This window comes from Pelophylax lessonae (genome assembly GCF_965119305.1).
Source record: "Pelophylax lessonae genome assembly, chromosome: 13".
Classification (NCBI taxonomy): domain Eukaryota; kingdom Metazoa; phylum Chordata; class Amphibia; order Anura; family Ranidae; genus Pelophylax; species Pelophylax lessonae.
The window spans coordinates 172,861,153-172,883,980 of record NC_138780.1 but is presented as its reverse complement, the minus strand read 5'-3'; the positions used below and the strand labels follow the sequence as shown (position 1 = coordinate 172,883,980).

The following is a 22,828-nucleotide window of genomic DNA, read 5'->3' as shown; positions in this document are numbered from 1 at the left end:
TGTTTCATATTTGCAAGTTGCAACCATGTCAAACCAGGGTGAAAAGTACCAATTGCATTTCTCCCTTCAGGCCTTGCTTCCGGAGCAACGAGCATTGCACGCTGACTCTTACAGACGGATTGGCCGCCTCTGAAAAAAAAAGTGGCTTCTAACAAGCACCTAACGCTAACCTACCTAACACACTACTGGCATAAGCTGAGAAACCTTGTTGAGAGCTGGAAGCCCAGCTGGCTTGGCTGTACCTTCTCTGTAACCTTTGCAGTATTAAAGTTTAACTGTTTTTTTTTTTTTTTTTCTAGTCGCATGGGGTGGCTATTTTGTGATCTGGTTCATGAAAACATGCAGAAGTAATAAGGGCTTCAACTGCACCTTTTGTCTAATTAATGTAAAGATGGAGGATGGGAAATGTAAGCACTGCCTTTGTTTTTTTGGTCTAAAGCTTTGTGCATTGTTAAAAAAAAAAAAAAAATGTCAAATATTGCAAATGTGATGGAACAAAAAGTCACTATTTCATTCTTTAAAATAAACCTATTGAATCAAGTCTCAAGGGATTAAAATGTGTATATGTCACTAGAAAAGAAAAACCCAAAACAAAACCCAGGTGTAGGAAATGTTACCCTCAATCTGACTTCACATGGAACTAAACCCTCCTATCCTTTTCAGCCAAGAAATCTGCCAACTTAAGCCCCGTACACACGTACCGATTGTCGGCCGTAAATATTCGGCCGACGACCGATCGGCCGATTGTAGGCTTGTTAGTATGATGCTTCCGACAGCCGACAGCGCATTTTCGGCCGAACAGAATCTGTCGTGCAGGCATTAAAATTTTTGTTGGCCAACACCAGAACGGCTGATTGTTCGCCAGTCAGGACAGATTTCGGCCAACAATCAGCAGATTTGCAAGACTGGGCATGCTCAGAAAAGAAAAAAGACAAGGAAAGTTAACCATCACATGACATCACTTCTGCAGTCGGCTGTTGTTGGCCGACAAAATTCGTGTGCAGTCTTTTGCAGTTTTCACCAGACACGACAGCCCTGGACAAAAGACGGCCGATCGTTCGGCCGATGATCGGTACGTGTGTACGGGGCATTAGCCTCTGTTTGATCTGAAACTGCCCTGGTGCTGCACATGTGATCAGTTATTACACCAGCCATTTGGTAGTTTGACAGTTTGGGTAAAGCGGAGTTCCACTCAAAAATGTTACTCCGCTGATCTGCTTCCCCCCTCCCCACTGGTGCCCCATTTGGCACCTTTCAGCGGGGAGGGGGGAACGGGTACCTGTTTTTGACAGGTACCCTTCCCCACTTCCTGGGAGACAGCGCCGCGGTGCTGTCCTCAGAAGTTCGGCCCCCTCCTTTTTCCTCCGCCGCTGGGCCAATTACAAAGCGCAGCAGGGAACCAGCAGTGAAGCCAGAAGACTTCACTGCCGGGTTCCCTTACTCTGGATGATGGCGGCGGCACCCAAGAGCCAATACATAAATCGGCTTTGGGTGCCGACCTCGTGGGCTCCCTGGAACAGGGAAGTTCTACTATATGTAAATGTCAGCAGCTACAGTATTTGTAGCTGCTGACTTTTAATTTTTTTTTAAGGAAGGGGGCGGAACTCCGCTGTAAGTGCAAAAGCAAATGTGATAGTGATCTTTCCCAGCAATGTCGGGGAATGTAGCTTTATTTGGACCCGTCAATTCGATAGGTTTTAGTTCTGCTCTAAACCCAAGCATGAATTCCATAATCTGACTAGCAGCGGGAATCTGGGTGTTTCTTATTAGAAGCTGCAGACAAAATGAGATTTACATTTAGCCAGTCTTGTGCATGTGGCGTGGGTCCCATGTAAGTTTAAATGCAAGAATTTCCAATTTGATTAGAGATTATTTTTAAGTTCTTTCTTCAAAGTGCCTGTTGCTACGATAGACTAGGCCAGGGGTCTTCAAACTATGGCCCTCCAGTTGATCAGGAACTAGAATTCCCATCATGTCTGTGAATGTCAGAGTTTTACAATGCCTCATGGGACGTGTAGTTTGGCAACAGCTGGAGGGAGTTTAAAGATCCATGGGCAAGGCGGTGGAACTGTTGGGTGTAATAGGCAGAGATCTAATTCCAAAGTGATGATGTAATAGACGATCTGGAGAGAGCACAACAGATGGAGGCTCTAATGGGATGTTAGTCATAAACCGCTTCCTAAAACCTTCAGTACTATTGCAACTTAATAATTTCATAGTATTTAGGATGTTTTATGGAGCGATGACATTATGCAATTATCTGGCCAGTAAGAGTAATGGTTGCAAGTGCTGTCAAGTACATTTTCCCCCCTTGCTATCCCTGTCTACAATAATTAGCGCTTGCTAAATGGGCTCCTTATCACCCCTTAGGGAAGCTCTATACAGCCCAATCCCCACCCTGGGACATCAGACTCTTCTCCTGACCTACGTTGCTACTGCTCAGCGGTCTCATTGTCATTCATCATTCATCATGCCTGCACTGTAATTTGTGCAGGACCAGCAGCCATGTTATCAAGATTGGGATATGGCCTCTGCTTTCCAGCCGTGAAATGTAGGCAGGCACTTACCAGATCAAAGACCGATGAGTATCTGTCTTTGGTCTGGTACTGTGCACCAGCCTATCCCCTTGCAAAGATGAGCAATAAATTTGTTACCTAGGGTAAATTTCATTACTTTTTTTTTTTCATGTGGTAGGGCTTTAAGCTGAACTCCAATGCCCAAATACACAGTGGGGAAACATTTTACACTCTAAAGCCTCATACACACGCACTGATTGTCGGCCGACCGATCGGCCGTCTTTTGTTCAGTGTTGTGTTGGTTGAAATGTGCTCTAGACTGCACACGAATTTTGTCGGCCAACAACAACCAACCGCAGAAGTGATGTCATGTTCAGTCTACTTTTCGTGTGTTTTTTCTTCACTGAGCATGCCCAGTCTTGATCATCACATTTTTGTCGGCCGAAATCTGTACTGACTGACGAACAATCGGCCGTTCTGCTGACGGCCAACAAATTTTGTTCGGCCGAAAAGTCGCAGTCGGTTGTCGGAAGCATCATACTAACAAGCCGACAATCGGCCGATCGGACGTTGGCCGAAAATATACGGCCAACAGTCGCTGCGTGTGTACGGGGCTTAAGAATTAGTAAATCTATTGAACTAGGCTTCTCCTTGACACCAAAGCAGACTGCCATGCAAATCAGCCTGGTCCAGAACCTGCCCTAGCCAGCAACTGGACAATGAAGGAGAAAATAGCACGCAGTCAATCTGTATTCGCCCCTCCTGTTAGTATGTTTACCGTAATAAGTGGGGATTAAATATCCCATTTCTTTAAAACGGTCTCTCAACCTTTTTTTTTACTACAGAGGAACCCTTTAAGAAAATAACCAGTTCTCATTTAACCACTACTAATTATGATTGAATATAGCTGCACTTCACAGCAATCAGTTTGTAAATATAATAAAATATGCCATGCTTGGCGCTCTTTGTGAGAATACATTTCGGCAAAAAAACTCAAATAAAAAATGTGCTTTTTTTCCCCTGGTGGTCAGTAAAGAAATGTACACTTTACCTTCATGGTTCCAGAAATGTTGTTTTACTTTGGTGGTCACTGGGAGAAGAACCCCTTCTTACGTGGTCACTGGGAGAAGAACCCCTTCTTACGTGGTCACTGGGAGAAGAACCCCCTTCTTACGTGGTCACTGGGAGAAGAACCCCCTTCTTATGTGGTCACTGGGAGAAGAACCCCCTTCTTACGTGGTCACTGGGAGAAGAACCCCCTTCTTACGTGGTCACTGGGAGAAGAACCCCCTTCTTACGTGGTCACTGGGAGAAGAACCCCCTTCTTACGTGGTCACTGGGAGAAGAACCCCCTTCTTACGTGGTCACTGGGAGAAGAACCCCCTTCTTACGTGGTCACTGGGAGAAGAACCCCTTCTTACGTGGTCACTGGGAGAAGAACCCCTTCTTACGTGGTCACTGGGAGAAGAGCTCCTTTGTAGACAAACACCCAAAAGTATCATTGGAGTCTGTGGTTACTTACCTGAGAGAATAGAGGAAAGGCTCTACTGCTTAGTGACTGAGACTGAAACTGAGTAGAGACATCATGAGGCAGGAAATTAATTCACCATTGCGCTAAGAACCCCTCCTAGAATATTTGGGAGAAAGCTGCATTAAAATCTTCATAACCAGGGTCAAAATACAAGAGCAGTGCCTACTTTTCCATTTTAGAAGCATATTTTAACTACAAAATAACAGGTGCACTTTAACTGTTACCTTTTTTATGGGTTAAACCTATAGGTTTGCTGCAATTATGTTACACATTCTTAGTGAGTTTGGAGGTTACTTTACAATAAATATAACGTAAGCTCACAAAGTTGCCACCCCACTATGTGTAGGTGACATGGACACTTTACGTACATTGTAATTACTGAAATACCTAGAAATACTTTGTGTAAAATACCTTATTTAAAAGAATCTGATTTTTGTTTCTAATTTTATGTATTTATACTATTTATTAGATATTCCCTTCCACCTGAAGTATATTTTTTTGTTTTTTCTTTTGTAATATTGTAACCTTTTTCCACGAAAAGACATTTTATACCAGGCACATGGAGATTAATGGGCCTATTTTTATGGGATTTTGTCTAAGTTTGTAATATATGGGGATTTTTTTGGGGGGGAGAAAAAAAGGCAAAATGTTTTGATGCTATTGGAAAATAAAATTCTTTTAACTATTTTCTGGTGTTTTTTTTTTATTAAATAATTTAGGAACACAAATTCAAAGTAACTGAGTAATCAAAATTTTGTTTCTTCACCGATCTGAATAAACAGAAAACATTAAATGCCTATTATTTTGTATTATATTAAGAATATTTAGTTAAGGTTTTGTAAATAAAAGGTAGATTTAGCTACAATTTTCCTTTTTTATATATGACGATTTTTGGGAAGCCCTATAGTAAACTGAAATGTGAAAATTTGATAGGCTCTGCTAAGCTTCTCTGCTACTGCCTTATTAAATAGGCTGGTATGTGCCTAATGTTTCTATATCCTCTACGTAAAGGTTCCAACTTTTTTTTAATAGCCACTTTTGTTTATTATTTCTGTCCATGTCCCTCTTAGTTTTTCCCTGACTTCCTGTGAGTATAGAAAGAACTCCAATGGGACCCAACTAAAATCACAATTTCTTAGCCTGAAGCTCTTAATGGTACCACGAGTCCCTCTAACTTCGCACACGTATGACTTCATGGCTCCCAATTATTTGATACAAAACTGTCTATGTTGTTCTCTCATAATGCCTCTTGTTATTGAATCTTATTTGTCTTGAATTTTCGATCATATACACTTGAATTGTCTGTAAGAGTTGACGCACTTATTATTTTTTTTTCTTTAAATAAAATAAAAATTTTCACCTCCCTAAAATCACAATTTCAGTAGAGAGGGGAAAGTATTAGAATTTATATTTTACTTTCCCTGCCTTCTGCTTCCCCTTCTTTGGGTCATAAAGTGAGGGAAAATCTCCCAAAATGGGGGTCAGAGAAGTAAAACAAAAAACTGGGCAAATGTTTTTACCTCCTCTCCAGTCTATTAGAACCAAAAATGTGGCTACAGTTGGGCTTTGATTGAACTGCCACATTTAGTTGTACAAAACTAAAGGAAAAAAAAAAAAAACAATTAACAGCTACTATGCAGATAACAAAACAGCATGTTTCTCAAATTAAATATTTAAAACCATTAAAGTAGAAGGTAACTGCCAATAAAAAATAAAATTGGACTCATAGTAGATAGTACACCCATTAAGCACATTATGGCAGATTAATGTACAAAAGTGAACCCATCCAGTGCTGCAACATTAAAGCCTCGTACGCAGGCAATGAATTTCCACAGACTGGTCGTCCGTCTTTTGTCCAGAGTGCGTGGTGTCTGTTGGTTGGAATGTGCTCTAGACTGCACACGAATTTTCCCGTACGACAGAATTATATTTTAGAAGTGATGTCATGTGTTGGAATGCTTTCTTTGTGTTTTTTCATCTCTGAGAATGCCTAATCTTGCTTATAAGATTTTTTCCCCGTCAATCTGTACTAATGATACGAAAATCGGACGTGTGTTGACGGACGACAAAAATTATATAGCCTGCACACCAGGATTTTTTCGGCCGAAAAGTCAGAGTCGGTTGTTGGAAGCATCATACTAACAAGCCGAAAATCGGCAGGTCGGAAGAAAATTCCCGGCCGAATTTTTTATCGTGTGTATGGGGCTTAATACATCTGTCTCCAGCGATTCTGTGTCTCTTTTCAGCAGGCTTTAATAATAAATAAAAAAACAAGTAAAAGTAGTATGGCTAGCCAAAACAGTCTGGATTAGTACATGAGGATGGAACGGGCATCAGCCACAATGGCAAAACCTTGCATCCTCCTTTGAAGGTTGGTTTTTATGGCAGTGACGAGACATTAGAAATGTCAAAGCTGCTGCCATGCTGTGACAATACTTCTATTAGGAACATTATAGACAGAAAGTTCTATATATAGATCATTTGAAATGGTAGGGCAGTGCCAGGAGAAACATTAAAACATTTTGTCTGATGTTCCTCTTGCTGCACATCACGTGAACCTGGTCATAGACTGCCATTGCTGACCATAGAAAGAAAATACTTGTCTAGCTGTCAGGCATAATCCTATGGTTTTGGAACTTTGAGGCATTGACCTGGGAGAAAGTATGAAGAAGTCTACATCTGTGATTCAGGTAAGGGACTCAAAACACTAAAACTATGGTTTTAGCCATGAACAAGCATGTTTAGGAAAGGCAGCAATGACCGCTTATGTTTTGTGATTGTTACTTTCAGTGTAATTAACAAAGAATTGGTTATATGGAATGTAATATTTCAAATGTCTTTGTGTATTAAAAAAAATGTACCTAACTGTAGCAAAACAGACTGACAACGGCCATCACCAGGCTGTATCATCGTCTTCTATCCATCGAAGAGTCGGTTCACATTATGGCGACACGACTTCGGGGCGACTTGAACAAGTCGCCGTGCACCGCGACTTTGGCGTGACTTGCACGGATTTCACATAATGGAAGTCAATGCAAGTCGTTCCGACTTCGGACAAAAGTAGTGCAGGAACCTTTTTCTAAGTCGGAGCGACTTGAGTCGCTCCTATTAGAACGAATCCCATTGCACAGAATGGAGCACGACTTGTCAGGTGACCAAGTCGGAGTAGTGTGAACCGGCACTAAGGGGGCCCTGAAGCTTTTCCTGACAATATAGTTCACCATATCATTTGATCCAGGTGAAAACTAGTTCTTACAACCACAAATATTTCTTGAGGTTTCTCTTCAGTAGAAAGAATTAACTACAACTGAGATATGGTTTGAATTGTGGGAAGAGACATTTTAGCTTCATTCACACCTAAGCGTATCGTTTTCAGGTGTTTTTTTCCTGGCGCTTTTTCCAGGTGCTTGGAGGCAGGCATTGACATCTAACAAAAAAACGCTTGTAATCTGCCAAAAAAAAGATACTCATGTACTTTTTTTTTGAGCTTCAGGTGACAAAACGCTCATATGTGAACAGGACCCATTGAAAAATAATGGGATTTTGCTTGTTGGGCATTTTAAAACTTCAGAGATAAGTTTTATGAGCTGAAAAACACTCGGGTATGAACTGGGCCTTTCATGCCAAGTTGCATAGGGGAGATTTACTAAAGCTGGTGCACACAGAATCTGGTGCAGCTGTGTATAGTAACCAATCCGCTTCCAGGCTTTATTGGCAAAGCTTAACCACTTGACGTCTGCTCACATTGCTGCTACTGCGGCGAAGTGGCTCGTTATCGTCCAGCGACGTAGACCTACGTCGCTGGACTCCTCCCCCTGTAGGCGGCGCTCGTGCGCCGCCGGAGGCGCGCTCCCGCTGTTTTCAGTCACAGCCAGGGGAGGAGCGACGGCGATCCCCGCTGCTCTTCCCTGATCGTCGGGGAATTGAGTGTGGAGATCTGCCCGCTTGTGTAAACAGAGTGGGCGGATCTCCTAAATGACAGGCAGGGACAGATAGCATGGTTCAGCATCGCTGAACATGCGATCTGTCCCTGACTCACTCAGTCACCTCCCCCCACACACGTTAGTAAGCACCAGGCATGCATTAACCCCTCCCTCTCCAATAAAATTAACCCCTTCCTTGCCAGTGTCATTTTTACAGTAACAGTGCATATGTATAGCACTGATTACTGCAGTAATGTCACTGGTACCCCCAAAAGTGTCAAAAATGTCAGTCAAGGGTCCGATCTGTCCGCCGCAATGTCGCAGTCCCGCCGCTATTACTCGTTAAAAAAACACCAAAAATGACATCTTTCCCTTAGTTAGTAAACGCAATAACTTTTGAGCAAACCAATCAAAATACGCTTATTGTGATTTTTTTTTTTTTACCAAACGTAGGTAGCAGAAAACAAATTGGCTAAAAAAAATTTGATTTTTAAATTTTTTTTGGGGGGAATTTCATATAAAAAAGTTAAAAATATTTTTTGTTTATAGCGCAAAAAGTAAAAATCGCACAGGTGATCAAATACCACCAAAAGAAAGCTCTGTTTGTGGGAAAAAAAGGACGTAAATTTTGTTTGGGTATGGCATCGCACGACTACGCAATTGTCAGTTAAAGTCGCACAGCGCCGAATCGCAAAAAGTGGCCCAGACGTAAGACAGCAAAATCCTCCGGTGGTAAAGTGGTTAATTGAGCAAGTGGAAGTTAGAAGCTGAATTGATACTATGCACAGATGCACTAGAGTCTGGGTGCACCGTTTTTTAGTAAATCCACCCACTCCCCCCCCAAGCTTGTCATATAGTCCCATTAACAAAAGTACAGAAAGCTGCTGGTAAGCCACTTTCAACCTAAATCACCAGAAATTTTAAAGCTGGCTACACTTGGCATTTGCAAAATGGGTCTCCATGGAGCCAAAGCCTGCAATGTAAAAGTAGCCTCTTCTCTCTGTCAGACTTGAGACTACCCTCGGCCAGAATCTAGATTGATTCTCATCATTCAGCTGTCAAATGCCAAAATCTCCACCTCCCACCATTGCTTTGTCAATTGACAGCTAAAAATGGACAGAGCAGGGGGGCTGTAACCCCCAATTATACCTACCTATACACATTACATTACTTCCCAAGTTGTATTCTGCTGTGTGAGAATTTTTGTAAGTTGAGTAATCTTCATTTTCGATATAAGACTAGCATGCAGAAAAAAAAAAAAAAACACGGACAATTATACATCCGATAATCTCATTGTATGTACCAGGCTTTAGTTCCATTTCTTTAGATAGCAGCCACACCCAGCATAGAAAAGCCAGTCTCCTGCCAGCATGCTGCACGGAAGGACCCTTGCTGTAGGTGTGTAAGCAGTGGCGTCACAGAGCAGAGTTATTGCATATCCCCCTGTTAATTCAGACCTACAGCTCTAAAATCTGCATGGGTTGGCGGATTACAGAGCTGTATATCTAACTCTGCAAGGGACATCAACTGAAGGCTCATTGCTTACTTGCAGATACAAGGGTTCTATTCTGCAGCATGCAGAAGCCAAACAAATGAAATTGCAAGCTTACAGTATTTGAAACCATGAAGTTTGAATTATCTCAAAGAAAGAAAACCAAAGCTTAATACAAAGTTAGGTCTATGATCCCAGAGGCTGCACAGGGATCTATATAATAACTGGCATAGGCACACAAGTTAGGTTAAATGATAAAATACAACTTCTCTGTACAATTAAAAAAAAAAATGTATACTGAACAGTGCATCAGTTCTGTTTTCAGTCACCCCTCTATGATCACATCTAAGGCAAAATGCATACTTTTCATAAAACTATTATAACCCTAGAAGGAATGGGATTCTGGTAGATTTAGATCAGTAGGAATCATAACAGGCCTTAATTATTCCACATTAATGAAGGCATTAAAGTGATTGTAAAGTGTTTTTATATATATATATATATATATATATATATATATATATATATATATATAACATGTTATACTTACCTGCTCTGTGCAGTTGGTTTTGCACAGAGCAGCCCCAATCCTCTTCTCGGGTCCCTCTTTGGTGCTTCTGGCCCCTCCCTGTTGACTGTCACCACAGCAAGCAGCTTGCTTTGGGGGCACCTGAGCCCAGCATGTCCATTCAGACATGGAGCTGCTGTTTGGTTAACTGACTGACAGCTGGGGGAGCCAATGGTGTCACTGCTGTGTCTCAGCCAATCAGGACGGCCGATAGACCTCAGGGTAAGTATGGGGGAGGGTGCTGGGGAGGCTTTTTATGTTAACCACTTCCCGCCCGCCCTATTACAAATTGACGGCGGGAATGTGGTTGTGTTATCCTGACCGGACGTCATATGACGGCGGCAGCATAACACAGCTCTGGGCGCCCCCCGGGGGCGCGCAGAGCGGCGATCGGTGATGCGAGGTGTCAGTCTGACACCCTGCATCTCCGATCTCGGTAAAGAGCCTCTGACGGAGGCTCTTTACCATGTGATCAGCCGTGTCCAATCACGGCTGGTCACATAGTAAATAGGAACAGCCGTTGATCGGCTTTCCTTAGTTCGTGCCTGACAGGCACGAGTAAAGGAGCGCTGATCGGCGGCTCCCCTGACGGGGGGGGGTCGGCACTGGTAATCAGATCATTGATTACCAGTGCAGACCCTCGGGGGGGGGGGGGGGATGCCACTAGATCCACCAGGGATGCCCACTATGGCCACCAGGGATGGCAATCAGGGCTCAGGGAGCCCCCCATTGCCCTCCCCATCAGTGATGCCCACCAGTGTCCTCCCTATCAGTGCTGCCCACAAGTGCCCATCATTGCCATCCTTTAGTGTCGCCCACCAGTGCCCATTATTGCCCACCAGTGCCACCTATCAGTGCCCGTCAGTGCCACCTATCAGTGCCCACCAATGCTGCATATCTGTGCCACCTATCAGTGCCACCCCATCAGTGCTCATCAGTGCAGGAAAAAACTTATTTATTTACAAAATTGTATAACAAACAAAAAAACTTTTTTTTTTTTTTTCAAACTTTTCGGTCTTTTTTTATTTGTTTAGCAAAAAGTAAAAATCGCACAGGTGATCAAATACCACCAAAAGAAATCTCTATTTGTGGGGGGAAAATGACATAAATTTGGTGTAGGTACAGTGTTGCATGACCACGCAATTGTCATTCAAAATGCAACAGCGCTAAAAGGGGAAAATTGGCCTGGGCAGGAAGGGAGGGAAGTGCCCTGTATTAAAGTGGTTAATGCATGTAATGCATTGATTAAAAAAAAAAATTAGAGGAGCAGCACAGCGATGCACGGAGGGTGGGGGCTGGCCCAGTTAACTGGTTGCTAGAATACAGGGCAGTTCTAGCAACCAATCAGTTACCTGGGGCAAGTCCCGCCCTATGTCCATCCCTTTGCTGCACTTCTTCTAATGTCAGCTGCTGTGCCCTGTGTAAGGTAGGACAGGGAAGAGGGCACTGCTGATGTAAAGGGGGTGCGGACAGTTATATGAAGAGGGGTGCAATAAAATGGGTGAGGACAGTTATGTGAAGGGGGTGCTATGGGGGGGGGGGGAGGACAGTTTTTTGAAGAGGGGGGGGTGACAGTGTTATAAAGTGGGTGTTATAAGGGGGGGGAGGGGTAACTTATGTAAAGGGGGTGCTATAAAGGGGTGAGAACATTTATGTGAAAAGGGTGCTGTAAAGGGGGGGGGGACAGTTATGTAAAGGGGGGGTGCTATAAAGCGGATTAGGACAGTTTTATAAAGGGGGTGAGGACAAAAATGTGATGGCAGGGGGTGATGGGGAATGGGGCTGAGAACTGCAATTTGAAGTAGGGGGTGATATAAAATGGGGGGCCGCAGACAAGAATGTGAAAGGGGGTGGGGGTCTGCGGACTGTAATGTGAAGGAGAGTGATGTGCAGGGGGACTGAGAACACTGATGTAATAATTATAGTGATGTGAAGAATCTGAGGCTAGGTTGAGTTGTGCATGTAGGTGGCCCATTTATTTCAGTGGGCTGCCTTATAAGCAGAAGAATAAATTCCTGACTTTTTTATTTTTTTTTTTTTAAATTGCCTTGTACCAAGCTGCATGGTACCGTGGCACTTGTAAAGATGCATGCCCATTGTGCAGAGGTGCCATTGAGCCAAACATATGATTCGGACCTCGGCTGGAAGAAAATTTTACGGACTGGACCTTCATGAATTGTATTTCAATACCCCTGTGCTATACAGATGTATTCAAAATATAGAGTGTACAACAAATTATTTTGACAATCCAAAAATTGTGTAAAATATAAAGTTCAGTCACCACTGTGACACTGTAATCCAAATAATAAAAGTGCTCAACATCTCCACCACCCATATAAATTGGCCGCTCACCTCAAGACCATAACCCCTGCATTACCAGAAGGTCAAAGCAAGTTGTGTTCACCTCCAGGAGAATGCTCTGATAGACGCTTGGCAAATCCTCACTCCTTTAGCCTCACAATGGGATACACAAGTCCTCAGACACTCAGGAACAGCAGAGGTATATGGAAAGGGAAGCACATGAGTTCTAATGCTCTCCATTATAAAAAATTAATATTGCAATTACAAAAAGAGTACTGCTGCCAGTGCTAGCTCAAACGCACATATGCCTGCTTTTAGCTCGATAGTAAGATGGTCGCGGGATGACGTTACACCCAAGGCCCTGTCCCCCTATATGTATAATGTCCAAGGTGGGGACTTCTTCAGTTCCTACCAAGCAGGTCCCCCTAGGGGGATTTTAAATAGGTGCGTTTGACCGCCAGTCAAAGCATCGCAGGCAGTGGCGTAACTACAACCTTCCGGGCCTCGGTGCAAAAAACATGAAGAGCCCCCCTGACCTCTGGTCCCAGAGCCTTCCCTCAGAACCTAGGCCCTTCCCACTGATTCCGGGGCAGTAGGACCCTTTCACATGTTCTGCAGTGGGACCCTTCATGCTGTCTTGGATAGCGTTGCCACCTTTTCTTCATGCCAAACATGAACACTTTAGTGGCACACAGCAAATTTTGTGGTTGTGTACACTATACATATATTTTGTCGTTAAATAACATTTCTAATCATATGGATTTGACAAGAGTCCTCCCTTACATCAGAATCTACAGAGATCCCCTTTACATCTGAATCCACAGAGTTGAGTTCCCTCAGTGTTCCCCTTTACATCTGAACTCGCAGAGTTTTCCCTTTACATCTGAATCCAAAGAGCTCCCCTTTACATCTGAACTCACAGAATTTCCTTTACACTGTAAGGGGGGGCTCTGCAAACTCTGATGTAAGAGAAAACTCTGGAGACTCTGATTTAAGGAGGAACACTGAGAACTCTGATGACTCTGGTGTAAAGGGGAACTCTGATATTAGGGGGTCTCTGGTAACCAGAGCCCCCACATACTTCATAGTTCCTAGGATTCCCGTTTAATCAGGGTTCCCAGAGTACCCTACATGGGAGTCCAGAGAGTCCCCCATATATCAGAGTCTGAAGAGCCCTCCTTATATCACAGTCCACAGAGCCCCCCTTACATCAGAGTCTGCAGATGGAAGAGTCTCTGATGGAAGGGGGTGCTCTAGGAAACCCGATTTAAGGGGGTGCTCTGATGTAAAGGGGAATGCTGTGGACTCTGGTGTAAAGGGGGTCTCTGCTCACCAAAGCCCCAACAACAGAGTCTGCAGAGCACCCCTTAAATCTGAGGTCCCTTTACATTATTGAAAAAAAAAAAAAGAACAAATACATCTACACAAAATTGGGAAAAAAATAAATTTGTTGGACATTCATCCTCAAAAGCAAAATAGGCAGGATTCCCCCCCCCCCCCCCATTACGTTACATATACATGTGGGTGTTTAACAAGACCCGATACATTATTGTGCTGATTTAGAGGAGGGAAAGAGAAGGGAGGGGGTGAATGGATGGATAGTGAACTCACTATCTTCCCCGTCCACACTCCAATCTGATTGGAGGCCTGACTGCGGGCACACACAGGAGGACAGGGGCGGGAGGGGGAGGAGGAAGAGTAGATCTTGCTCTCTCTCTCTCTCTCCCCTCCCCCCCGTCCTGTCCTGTCAGTGTGAGGGGGGGGGGGGCGAAACGATCAGCTGTCACTGCTTCTAGCTCTGATCAGTGTAAGAGAGAATGTACCGACACTCTGCTTACTACTGCAGCCAGCAACCCTGCCGTTGGTGCACAGACCGGTATTTTGGGCCCCCCCCCCCCACAATACCAGGGCCCAGTCGCAAGTGCTGCACCCTTGGTAGTTCCACCACTGATCGCAGGCATGGCATGTGTAAAGCCCCTTCCGCCTGCAATAGTAGAAATTAGCTGTGTGATAAAACTGAAGCTGTACCACCCTCTGCCCGTCTGTGTGAAAGAGCCCTAAGCCAGCCCTTAGGGCTCTTTCACACCTATGCATTTTTTAGTGCTTTTTTTCTGGTTATTGGTTCCATAGACTTCAATGGATCGAAAACGTTTATTGAAAAACGCAAAATGCACCTGGAAAATGCAAATTGCAACCTGCATCGGTGTGAATCAGGCCTAAAAGTCAGTCTTGTTCCTATGCATATGGCCTTAGGAGCCTCCATGTTAGTCCCAATTATTCTAAAGGGCAGCCTCACTAACCAATAGGGAGCTTGAAACTAAATCAGCCAAGGTAGAAAGTGATGTACAAAGGCAATTGGAAAAAAAGAAAAAAAAAAATCTCAGTGGATAAGATTACAACACTAGCAGTCATGTAGGGAACAGCAGTGGATCCATATGCATCTCTCTCTCTCTCTCTTATATATATATATATATATATATATATATATATATATATTGTCTGATATGAAGTGAGGGCACATCCTGGCTCTGTTAATCACTAGACAATGCAGAACAGTGAATGCTCACCATGCAGGATTCCAGACAGGTAGGTAAAAGCCAAGCCAAGACTGTACGAACCTGTACTTACCAAAAATCCTTAATATGAGCAGTGGCTGGGCTGATCCTTTTGGTGCTGTCTGTATTGTATAACGCATGTCTCTTGTACAGGGTGACCAGGAAAAGCTGCTGTGGAAAATGGAAGCTCGCATGATTGACGTAGAGCAGAAACTCAGAATTGTAAAGCTGCTTCTTCAGGAAAAAGTAAATCAGCTAAAGGAACAGGTAATTTCAGTCTGCCCGAAAAATAGAAACCCTAACCCCACATCTGAAGCTAGCCCATTTTTTTCCCCTTGCACACGTGGGACTACATTACTGAGAAGGCTACATCAACTCAACATCTAAGTCTGCTCTGCGTGTGAACAGATTGCATAGGATGAGTTTAAAGTGTCACCTAACAGGTCTTCTAAAAGGCAAAATGGCAGGATGAAGGGGTCACCAGAATTATGAGCTACCAGCTCTAGGCTGTCATCCGGAAAGGCAGAATCTGATGAAGCCTGTTGCAAAAACAAAATGATAGACCATGATGTGCAATGTGTCAACACACAAATGAGTGCTTGTTTGGGGCTACCCTGGATGACATCATTAAGGGTATCACGGGGGGGGGGGGTTAAGAGTACCTTGCTGCCACGGTCAAGGAAAGCGAACGAGCCTCTTTTGTGCTTCTGGGATAGAGAATAAGGGAAATAGATCTTTTAAATCCTCCCCATGAGGTTCTAAGCAACCTTGGTCGGATAGACCTCGAGCTAGCTTCCCCGGACCAGCAGACAAGACTCCTTCAGCATGAAGGTCTTCCCTCACCTATTATTAGGGTGGGGGGGACATCTTCGCTGGTTTCTGGCCCCGGGGACTTTGCTGAGCATCAAGGAGATCTGCAAAATGTTGCTTTTGGGGATACCCAGAATGGGGGACAAAGCTTGTCCTTTTCATGTTTTTAGGTCCTGAATCTCCTTGTGCAGATTTAATTCCTCCAAAGAGTCAGGTGATGTCTGAACTACCCAAGGACCCCCCTATCCCTGTCCAGGGAATTGATTTACTTAGGTCTGATTCTATTTTTGACCACGGTGGTCCTTCTTCTGCACAAACCTCAGGGATCACAGGCCGTGATTCACTGGCTGCTGTCACACAGATAGTTCTCTCTCCCATTTTTGCATACAGGTTCTGAGTCTGGTGTTATCCACCTTCAAGACAATTCTGTTTGTACAGTCTTACATGCAGCACCTTTAGCAGGTTTGGCTCCACAGAAGGATACCAAGGTTTGTGACGAGGTCATGGAGTCCTCTGATAGACTCCGCAGGCGTCCCAAGGGCCGCGGTAAGGCTATTATCATCCTCGGCTAAGGCTTCTTCCGCAGATCCTGCTAAGAATCAAGAGCTAGGATCTTCCAATCATCCTGGTGGCTGTAAACATCCCTTTGGGGGGCTTCCTCTCAGAGAAGACCAGTTGTCCCCAAGGCTGGTCTACCATCCTGCTTTACAGTCGCTGGTTCTAATGGATTAGCAGTTGAAAGCCAGGTACTGAGGGATAGAGGTCTGTCTGGATCAGTGATCCCTACTATGGTGAAGGCGAGAAAGTAAGATATACTATCCTACGAGGAAAGTGTACATTTCTTGGTGTGAGTCGATTGGCGCTCATCCTTGATCCTTTTCTGTGGCTCAAATCTTAACCTTTCTTCAACAGGGCATTGATCAGATGTTGGCCTTGAGTACCATCAAGGGCCAGGTGTCTGCCCTGGTAATCTTCTTACAGAGAGCCCTAGCCACGCACTCTTTAGTCCGTAACTTCTTTCAGGGGGTTTGACACGTGGCTCCACCTGTAAGGTCTATTTGGCCGCCATGGGATTTAAATTTAGTACTTTCGGTTCTCCAGAAACCTCCATTTGAGAATATTCGGGAGATTCCCTTGCCTACGTTATCCCAGAAGGTTCCATTCTTGGTGGCTATTACCTCAGCCCGCAGGGTATCGGAATTGGTGGCATTATCCTGTCAGGATCCCTATTTAGTGGTCCATCATTCGTCTCTGTCCATTATTCCTTCCTAAAGTTGTCTCTGACTTCCATTTAAATGAGGAAATTGTGTTGCCTTCCTTGTGTCCCAATCCAGCTCATCCCAAGGAATTTGCATTGCATACCTTGGATGAGGTTTGTGCGATTCAGGTTTATCTGGCAGCTACTGAGTCTTTTCGGAGGTCAGACTCGCTTTTTGTGGTTACGGACGGATCAAGAAAAAGGGCTGGCTGCTTCTTCAGCTACCCTCTCCAGAAGGATCAGACAGACGGTGACTCAGGCCTATTCCATTAAAGGTCAGGTTCCACTTTTCCCTGTCACGGCGCATTCTATTTGGGCACCGAGTGATCCTTGGGACTTTTGTCATCAGGCTTCAATATTGCACGTTTGCAAGGCGGCCACTTGGTCGTCGGTGGATACTTTGGCATCTGCGGATGCTTCTTTTGGCTGCAAAGTTTTGCAGGCTGCTGTTTAGGGGGGCTGTCCCATCTTGAGGGTTGTTTTTTTCTTTATTTTTCAGACAGGGCTCGTGGGACCCGGTTAAGGGCTCTTATGTTTAGCCTTGAAACGTTTTCCTTTTGGTACTGCTTTTGGACATCCCACTAGTTATGATTTATGAAGCACTGTGTCCAACGACAGAGAAATGCATTTTACAGTAAGTGCAAAAATCCAATTTTTTGGTGAGATACTCCCAATAGGAAATCAAGTCTAAAGGGATGCAGAGATCATTCAAGCAACACAGGGAAAGCCGCTCAGGTGAGGCACAGATATCCAGGTGCTGGTCAGATCCGCCGTCCAGTGATCAAACTTCCAAAGAGAAAAAGTGACCGCACTCAGAAATGAATGAACTTGAAGTGTTTATTCCCATTCATAAAAGACAACGGTGCATCGAACAGACATGGACGCGGTTGACATGTTTCACGACTCTGTAGGTCGCTTACTCATGAGTTCATTAATTTCTGAGTGCGGTCACTTTTTCTCTTTGGGAGTTTAAAGGGATGCAGACCCTGCAATTTTCCTCATTAGCGCCCTGCAGGTGCAGCAGTTGGTTGATAATTATGAAACCACTCCCATACAGATTCACAATGCACATGGACACAGAAAAACCGTGATTTCTTCAGAAACAAAAAGTGGAGTTACATTTTAAGAGAGCTCTGAGGGACTACATCCTTTGCAGCCTGCATTTTATGCACTTATAATGTTACGCCAGCCTGGTCTGGCAAATCAAGATGGCTTAGGCATGGTTCACACCTATGCAGGTTGCAGTTGATACAGTACATATTCCAGGTGCATTTTGTGTTTTGTAATACACATTTTTAACCCATTGAATTCCATGGAACCAAAAACACAACCTGCTGGTCCCTGGCTCTTTCCATAAGATGCATAGATGTGTACAAGACCCATAAAAAACCCTATTAAATGGACTGTAGTGTGTTTTTGCAAAACTGAAAATGCACAGGTGTAAACCAGGCATAGGACTCCAGACCCAGAAGATTGGGCAAAGATAACGTTGGGTACATAAGGAAGATCAAAGACATTGGATCACTGGAGAACACGCTATGGCTAAATGTACCATAATGTAATGTGTATATATGCTGCATAGCTACCAACTGTCCCTGATTTAGAACAAAGTCCCTCTTTCCTCCTCATTTGTCCTTCATTTTAGTCTGATCTATATAGTTGTATATAAAATGCAATTTTTATCTTTCAAAAAGTGTTTCCCAGCACTAAACCTTTCATCCAATTTCTTCATTTGTAAATTTCAAAAGTTAGTAAGGTAGTGAAAAAAAAAAAAAACCCTTGTGGGTATAGTTAATAATTTTATTTGTATAATTCTCCTTTAACCACTTACTACCTGCCCGCCTTCAAATGACAGCGGAGCAGTGTAGCTATTATCCTGGGATGCCGTCATATGACGGCACACCTGAACAGCCTCTCTCACGCGCCCCCCGGGGGCGTGCGGAGCTGCGATCGTGACCGCGCCGTGTTGCTAGGACACGGCGCGATCCCAATCTTGGTAAAGAGTCAATGACATGACTCTTTACCCATGTGATCGGCTGTGTCCAATCACAGCCGGTCACATGTAAATGAGGAAGTGCCATTATTCGGCTCTCCACGGCTCACACTGTCAGTGTGTGAGGCGAGGAGAGCCGATCAGCGGCTCCTCCTCATAGGGGACACAGAGAAATGTAATCAGGGCACTGATCACCAGTGCCCTGATTACACAAGAGTGAAATAAAATGCCATAACTGCCTGCCATCAGTGCCCATAGTGCTGCCAGTCAGTGCCTGTTCATCTAGGCACTGACTGGCAGTACTATGGGCACTGAGTGTGGGCACTGATGGTGCTGTCCATCAGTGCCGCCTCTCAGTGCTCATTAGTGCAGCATATCAGTGCCACCTCATCAGTGCCCATCAATGCCACCTCATCAGCGCACATCAGTGAAGGAGAAAATTTTTTTTTCAAAATTTTCTGTTTTTTTTTTTGTAAGAAATAAAAAACCCAGAGGTCATTAAATACCACCAAAAGAAAGCTCTATTTGTGTGAAAAAAATGATAAAAAATGTCATATGGGTACAGTGTAGCAATTGTCATTCAAATTGTGAGAGCGTTGAAAGCTGAAAATTGGCCTGGGCAGGAAGGGGGTGAAAGTGCACTTGTAGGCAAGTGGTTAAGGGGACATGGCAGGAGGTGTGTCCGATGCCTACATACTTTTGGTAGTATGTTCCCATCTCAAAACGTTGGGAGGTACGAAACTAATGGCGCTTTTCCAATGCATGGAACCGTACCGGTTCGGCACGCTTTTGTGCTTTTCCACTGCTGGTACCGCATGGTATAGGGTCGGAACGGTTCGGTATAGGTTTGCTTTTCCACTGCATGGAACCGAACGGTACGGTACGGCTCTGAAAAAAACAGTACCTACTTGATTGTGGTTCCAACAGGTACCAAACTGGTACCATATCCCACAATCCTTTGCATGCAGTCACTACTAGCCACTGATTGGTCAGAGAATCCCACCCACCCCGTTGTTATCCCACCCACTTAACTTTAGTACTACTTTAGTGGAAAAGCAAACCTATACCGTACCGTACCGAACCGTTCCGACACTATACCATGCAGTACCAGCAGTGGAAAAGCAAGCAGGGCCGAGTAGAGCCGAGCCGGTACTTGCAGTGGAAAAGTGCCATTAGAGCATGGTGGCTAGAGCCTTGGTCCCCACCTATGGGTTCTGTTCCGCTATAACATGTTGCCTAAACCAAACTGTAAGGATTGGGTTTGGATCAATTTTAATACAAAACTGGTAAATAATCAATGTACCAATCTGTTTTCTAGGTCACCAGGAACTCTATGGCAGAAACCAAGATTAAAGACCTCTATGTTGAAAACTCACAGCTGCTCAAAGCTTTGGAGCTGAGTGAGCAAAGACAGCAAACCACAAATAAAAAGAATTACTTGCTGGAAGAGAAAATCTCTGGACTGAGCAAGATGGTGAGGGACCTAACCCCGAACAGCCCAGGGGCCGGACGCTCCCACCAGCGCACAGCCTAGGCGGACCTCATGGTTTAGGAATTGCTGCGCTCATTTATGGACAACTGCCTTAGAACTTCTCAACAAGAACTATGCACTACAGTCTGACTTCGTTCCCACTCTATTGAAAACCACATCTCTACATCAACCTGCCAGGTCAGCCTGAGAAGATGCATTCTCAAAAAATATTTGCCCGCAAAACCTTTTTGTTCCTGATATTTAGAGGACAGGTACACTTCAACTGCCGCAGAAGTGCAATGTTACCCAAATATCACTGCCATATTTATTGGTGTCTTTATTTTTTTTTAGATTCTGGAGTTGGAATTTTTCCACCTCAATGGAAAACTTTTTTTTGCTTATGAACTGTATTTTTTTTCCCCTCTGGATATAGTTGATGTAAATACACAAATCAAGCAATATAGTAAGACATTTGCCTCAAACCACTTGCTGGACAAGTAACCCTGCCTAATTAAAAAAAAAAAACGTAGTACCTGCTGGCCATTTTACACAGCGCTACATCCACTGTGAACGCTCTCTCTGCCTAAAATAATGAGCTCCGATTCATCAGAAAACTGAGACTGCAGTAATTAAAGCTGCTGGAGTAAGGAGGTAAGAACAGCAGCACCACACCTAAGGACTTAAAAAACGCCAGCACTGCGGTCAGAAAAAAGCAGCGTCAAAAACAAGCTTATAGCCGCGTTTTTAATGGTGTTTGAGCATTTTTCCGCGTTAGCGGTTTTACAATAAAAAACACTCCCTTTACTGTAACTGCCTTCGCATCCTGGAGCAGAGGCGGTTCGGCTATAAAAACACAAAATGACCGGAAATTCAGCTAAATGCTCTAACAAGCTTTAAGCCGCGTCTCCTGGCGTTTTGCATTTTTGTAACCAAACAGCCTCTGATCCAAGAAGCACAGGCAGTTTTTTTTTTTTTAACTGCCCCTAAACGCTTATGCCTCCAAACTCCTCTGAAAGTTTGTGTGTGCATGGACACACAGACTTGCATTAAAGGGGAGTTCAGAGGCAGTAAAAACAAAAAAAAAAAAAAAAAAAAAAAAAACACACAGGGCGCCACTAAAAGCAGCTGCAAAAACATCCTGTGTGCATGAGCTCTTAGTGTTGAAGTCCAAAATTTTTTCCCCAAAAATAGTCTGTATGGCCAACATGTTTCAGGGGCTCAATCCTGCCTTCGTCAAGGATCCATCTATAAATGGAGAAATGGGAAAGTTGAATTCTGAAAGTCAATGAAAGTGTGGGGGGAGGGGATTATTATTATATTGAATAAGGTAAAGGTGGGACAATTAGCAGCTAGCGGTTGCAGCCCTTGTGATTTCCTTTATATCAAGCCCTGATGGCGTGGGCCAGTTTGAGCCCCTGAAATGAGTTTGTTGAACAAAGATCTCAAAGTGATTTTAAATGATCACCTTGTAAAACAATCCATTCAGTTTAAAATAAAAACGAAAGGTTTAGGTATACTCAGGGCTTTTTTTTCCCTCAGAGAATAGGTGCAGGAACTCCTCCCTTCCGAGTCACCCTTTGTCTCTACCCGCTACCCACCTCTGAGCACTGTCCCTTGGTTACATCCCCTACCCACCTCCCAGTACTGCCCCTTTTAGAGAATACAGAACCAAGTATTATTTTCTGTAACTAGGTAATTTGTATGGAATTTATTGACAATAAGAAAGTCTGTAAAATGGATCCCCTGCAGTGACCAAAAATAGACCCCACCCCAGCATCAGTAGACCCCCAGCAGCAACAACAGATCTCCCAGCAGCAAGCATCAATAGAGCTGCCAGTAGCCATAGACCTCTCTCTCAACAGTAGATCCTGCCCAGCAACAATTGACCGCCCACCGAATATAGATCTACCTAGCAACAATAGACCCCCCCCCCCTACACAAAAATTGATTCTCAGCACAACAATAGATCCCCCAGCATCAATAGCCCCCCCATCACATACATTCAGTGCTGGAGGTGTTGGAACTGCGTTCCCACTGAAAAAAAGCCCTGGGTATACTGTAAATACAAGGGAAAAAAAAACATAAATACCCTTTTTTATAAGTGATCACATTCCCTTTGTTCTCAGCTGCATAAGAGCTTGGGGGGGAGAAGCAACAGTACACTGAGCTTCTCAGGGCATGGGCTGTGCAGCGGGGGCTTGTCAGAACGAGTCTGATCATTGGAGGAGAGCAGGCTTTGTTCCCAGCAAAGCTAGAGAACTGACCACGCTGTGCTCTAATGCTTAACGTGGTCAGTTATTTAGAAAGCAGAGGGACTGGCAGGAACACCAGCGATTTCACATAAAGGAAGCAATACTAAGAGGAGACTTTCTCATACACATACATGGTACAGCAGGCACAGATCTGGAAA

At 44.1% G+C, this 22,828-nt stretch overlaps 1 protein-coding gene across 2 annotated transcripts in view; it reads left to right on the top strand.

The window, feature by feature from the left end:
• Window positions 1-20,481, top strand: part of NIN (ninein) — a gene marked incomplete at its 3' end in the record, with an annotated part of 222,156 nt that extends 201,675 nt beyond the window's left edge. The window contains exons 29-30 of one of the 2 annotated variants that reach the window (XM_082242636.1): window positions 15,040-15,153; window positions 20,266-20,481. In XM_082242636.1, the coding sequence (XP_082098762.1) occupies window positions 15,040-15,153; window positions 20,266-20,481 (330 nt within the window). Of the gene's footprint in view, window positions 1-70; window positions 424-15,039; window positions 15,154-20,265 lie in introns of those variants that run through there. The other variant, XM_082242637.1, reaches the window with a different exon arrangement.
• Window positions 20,482-22,828: the final 2,347 nt, after the last annotated feature.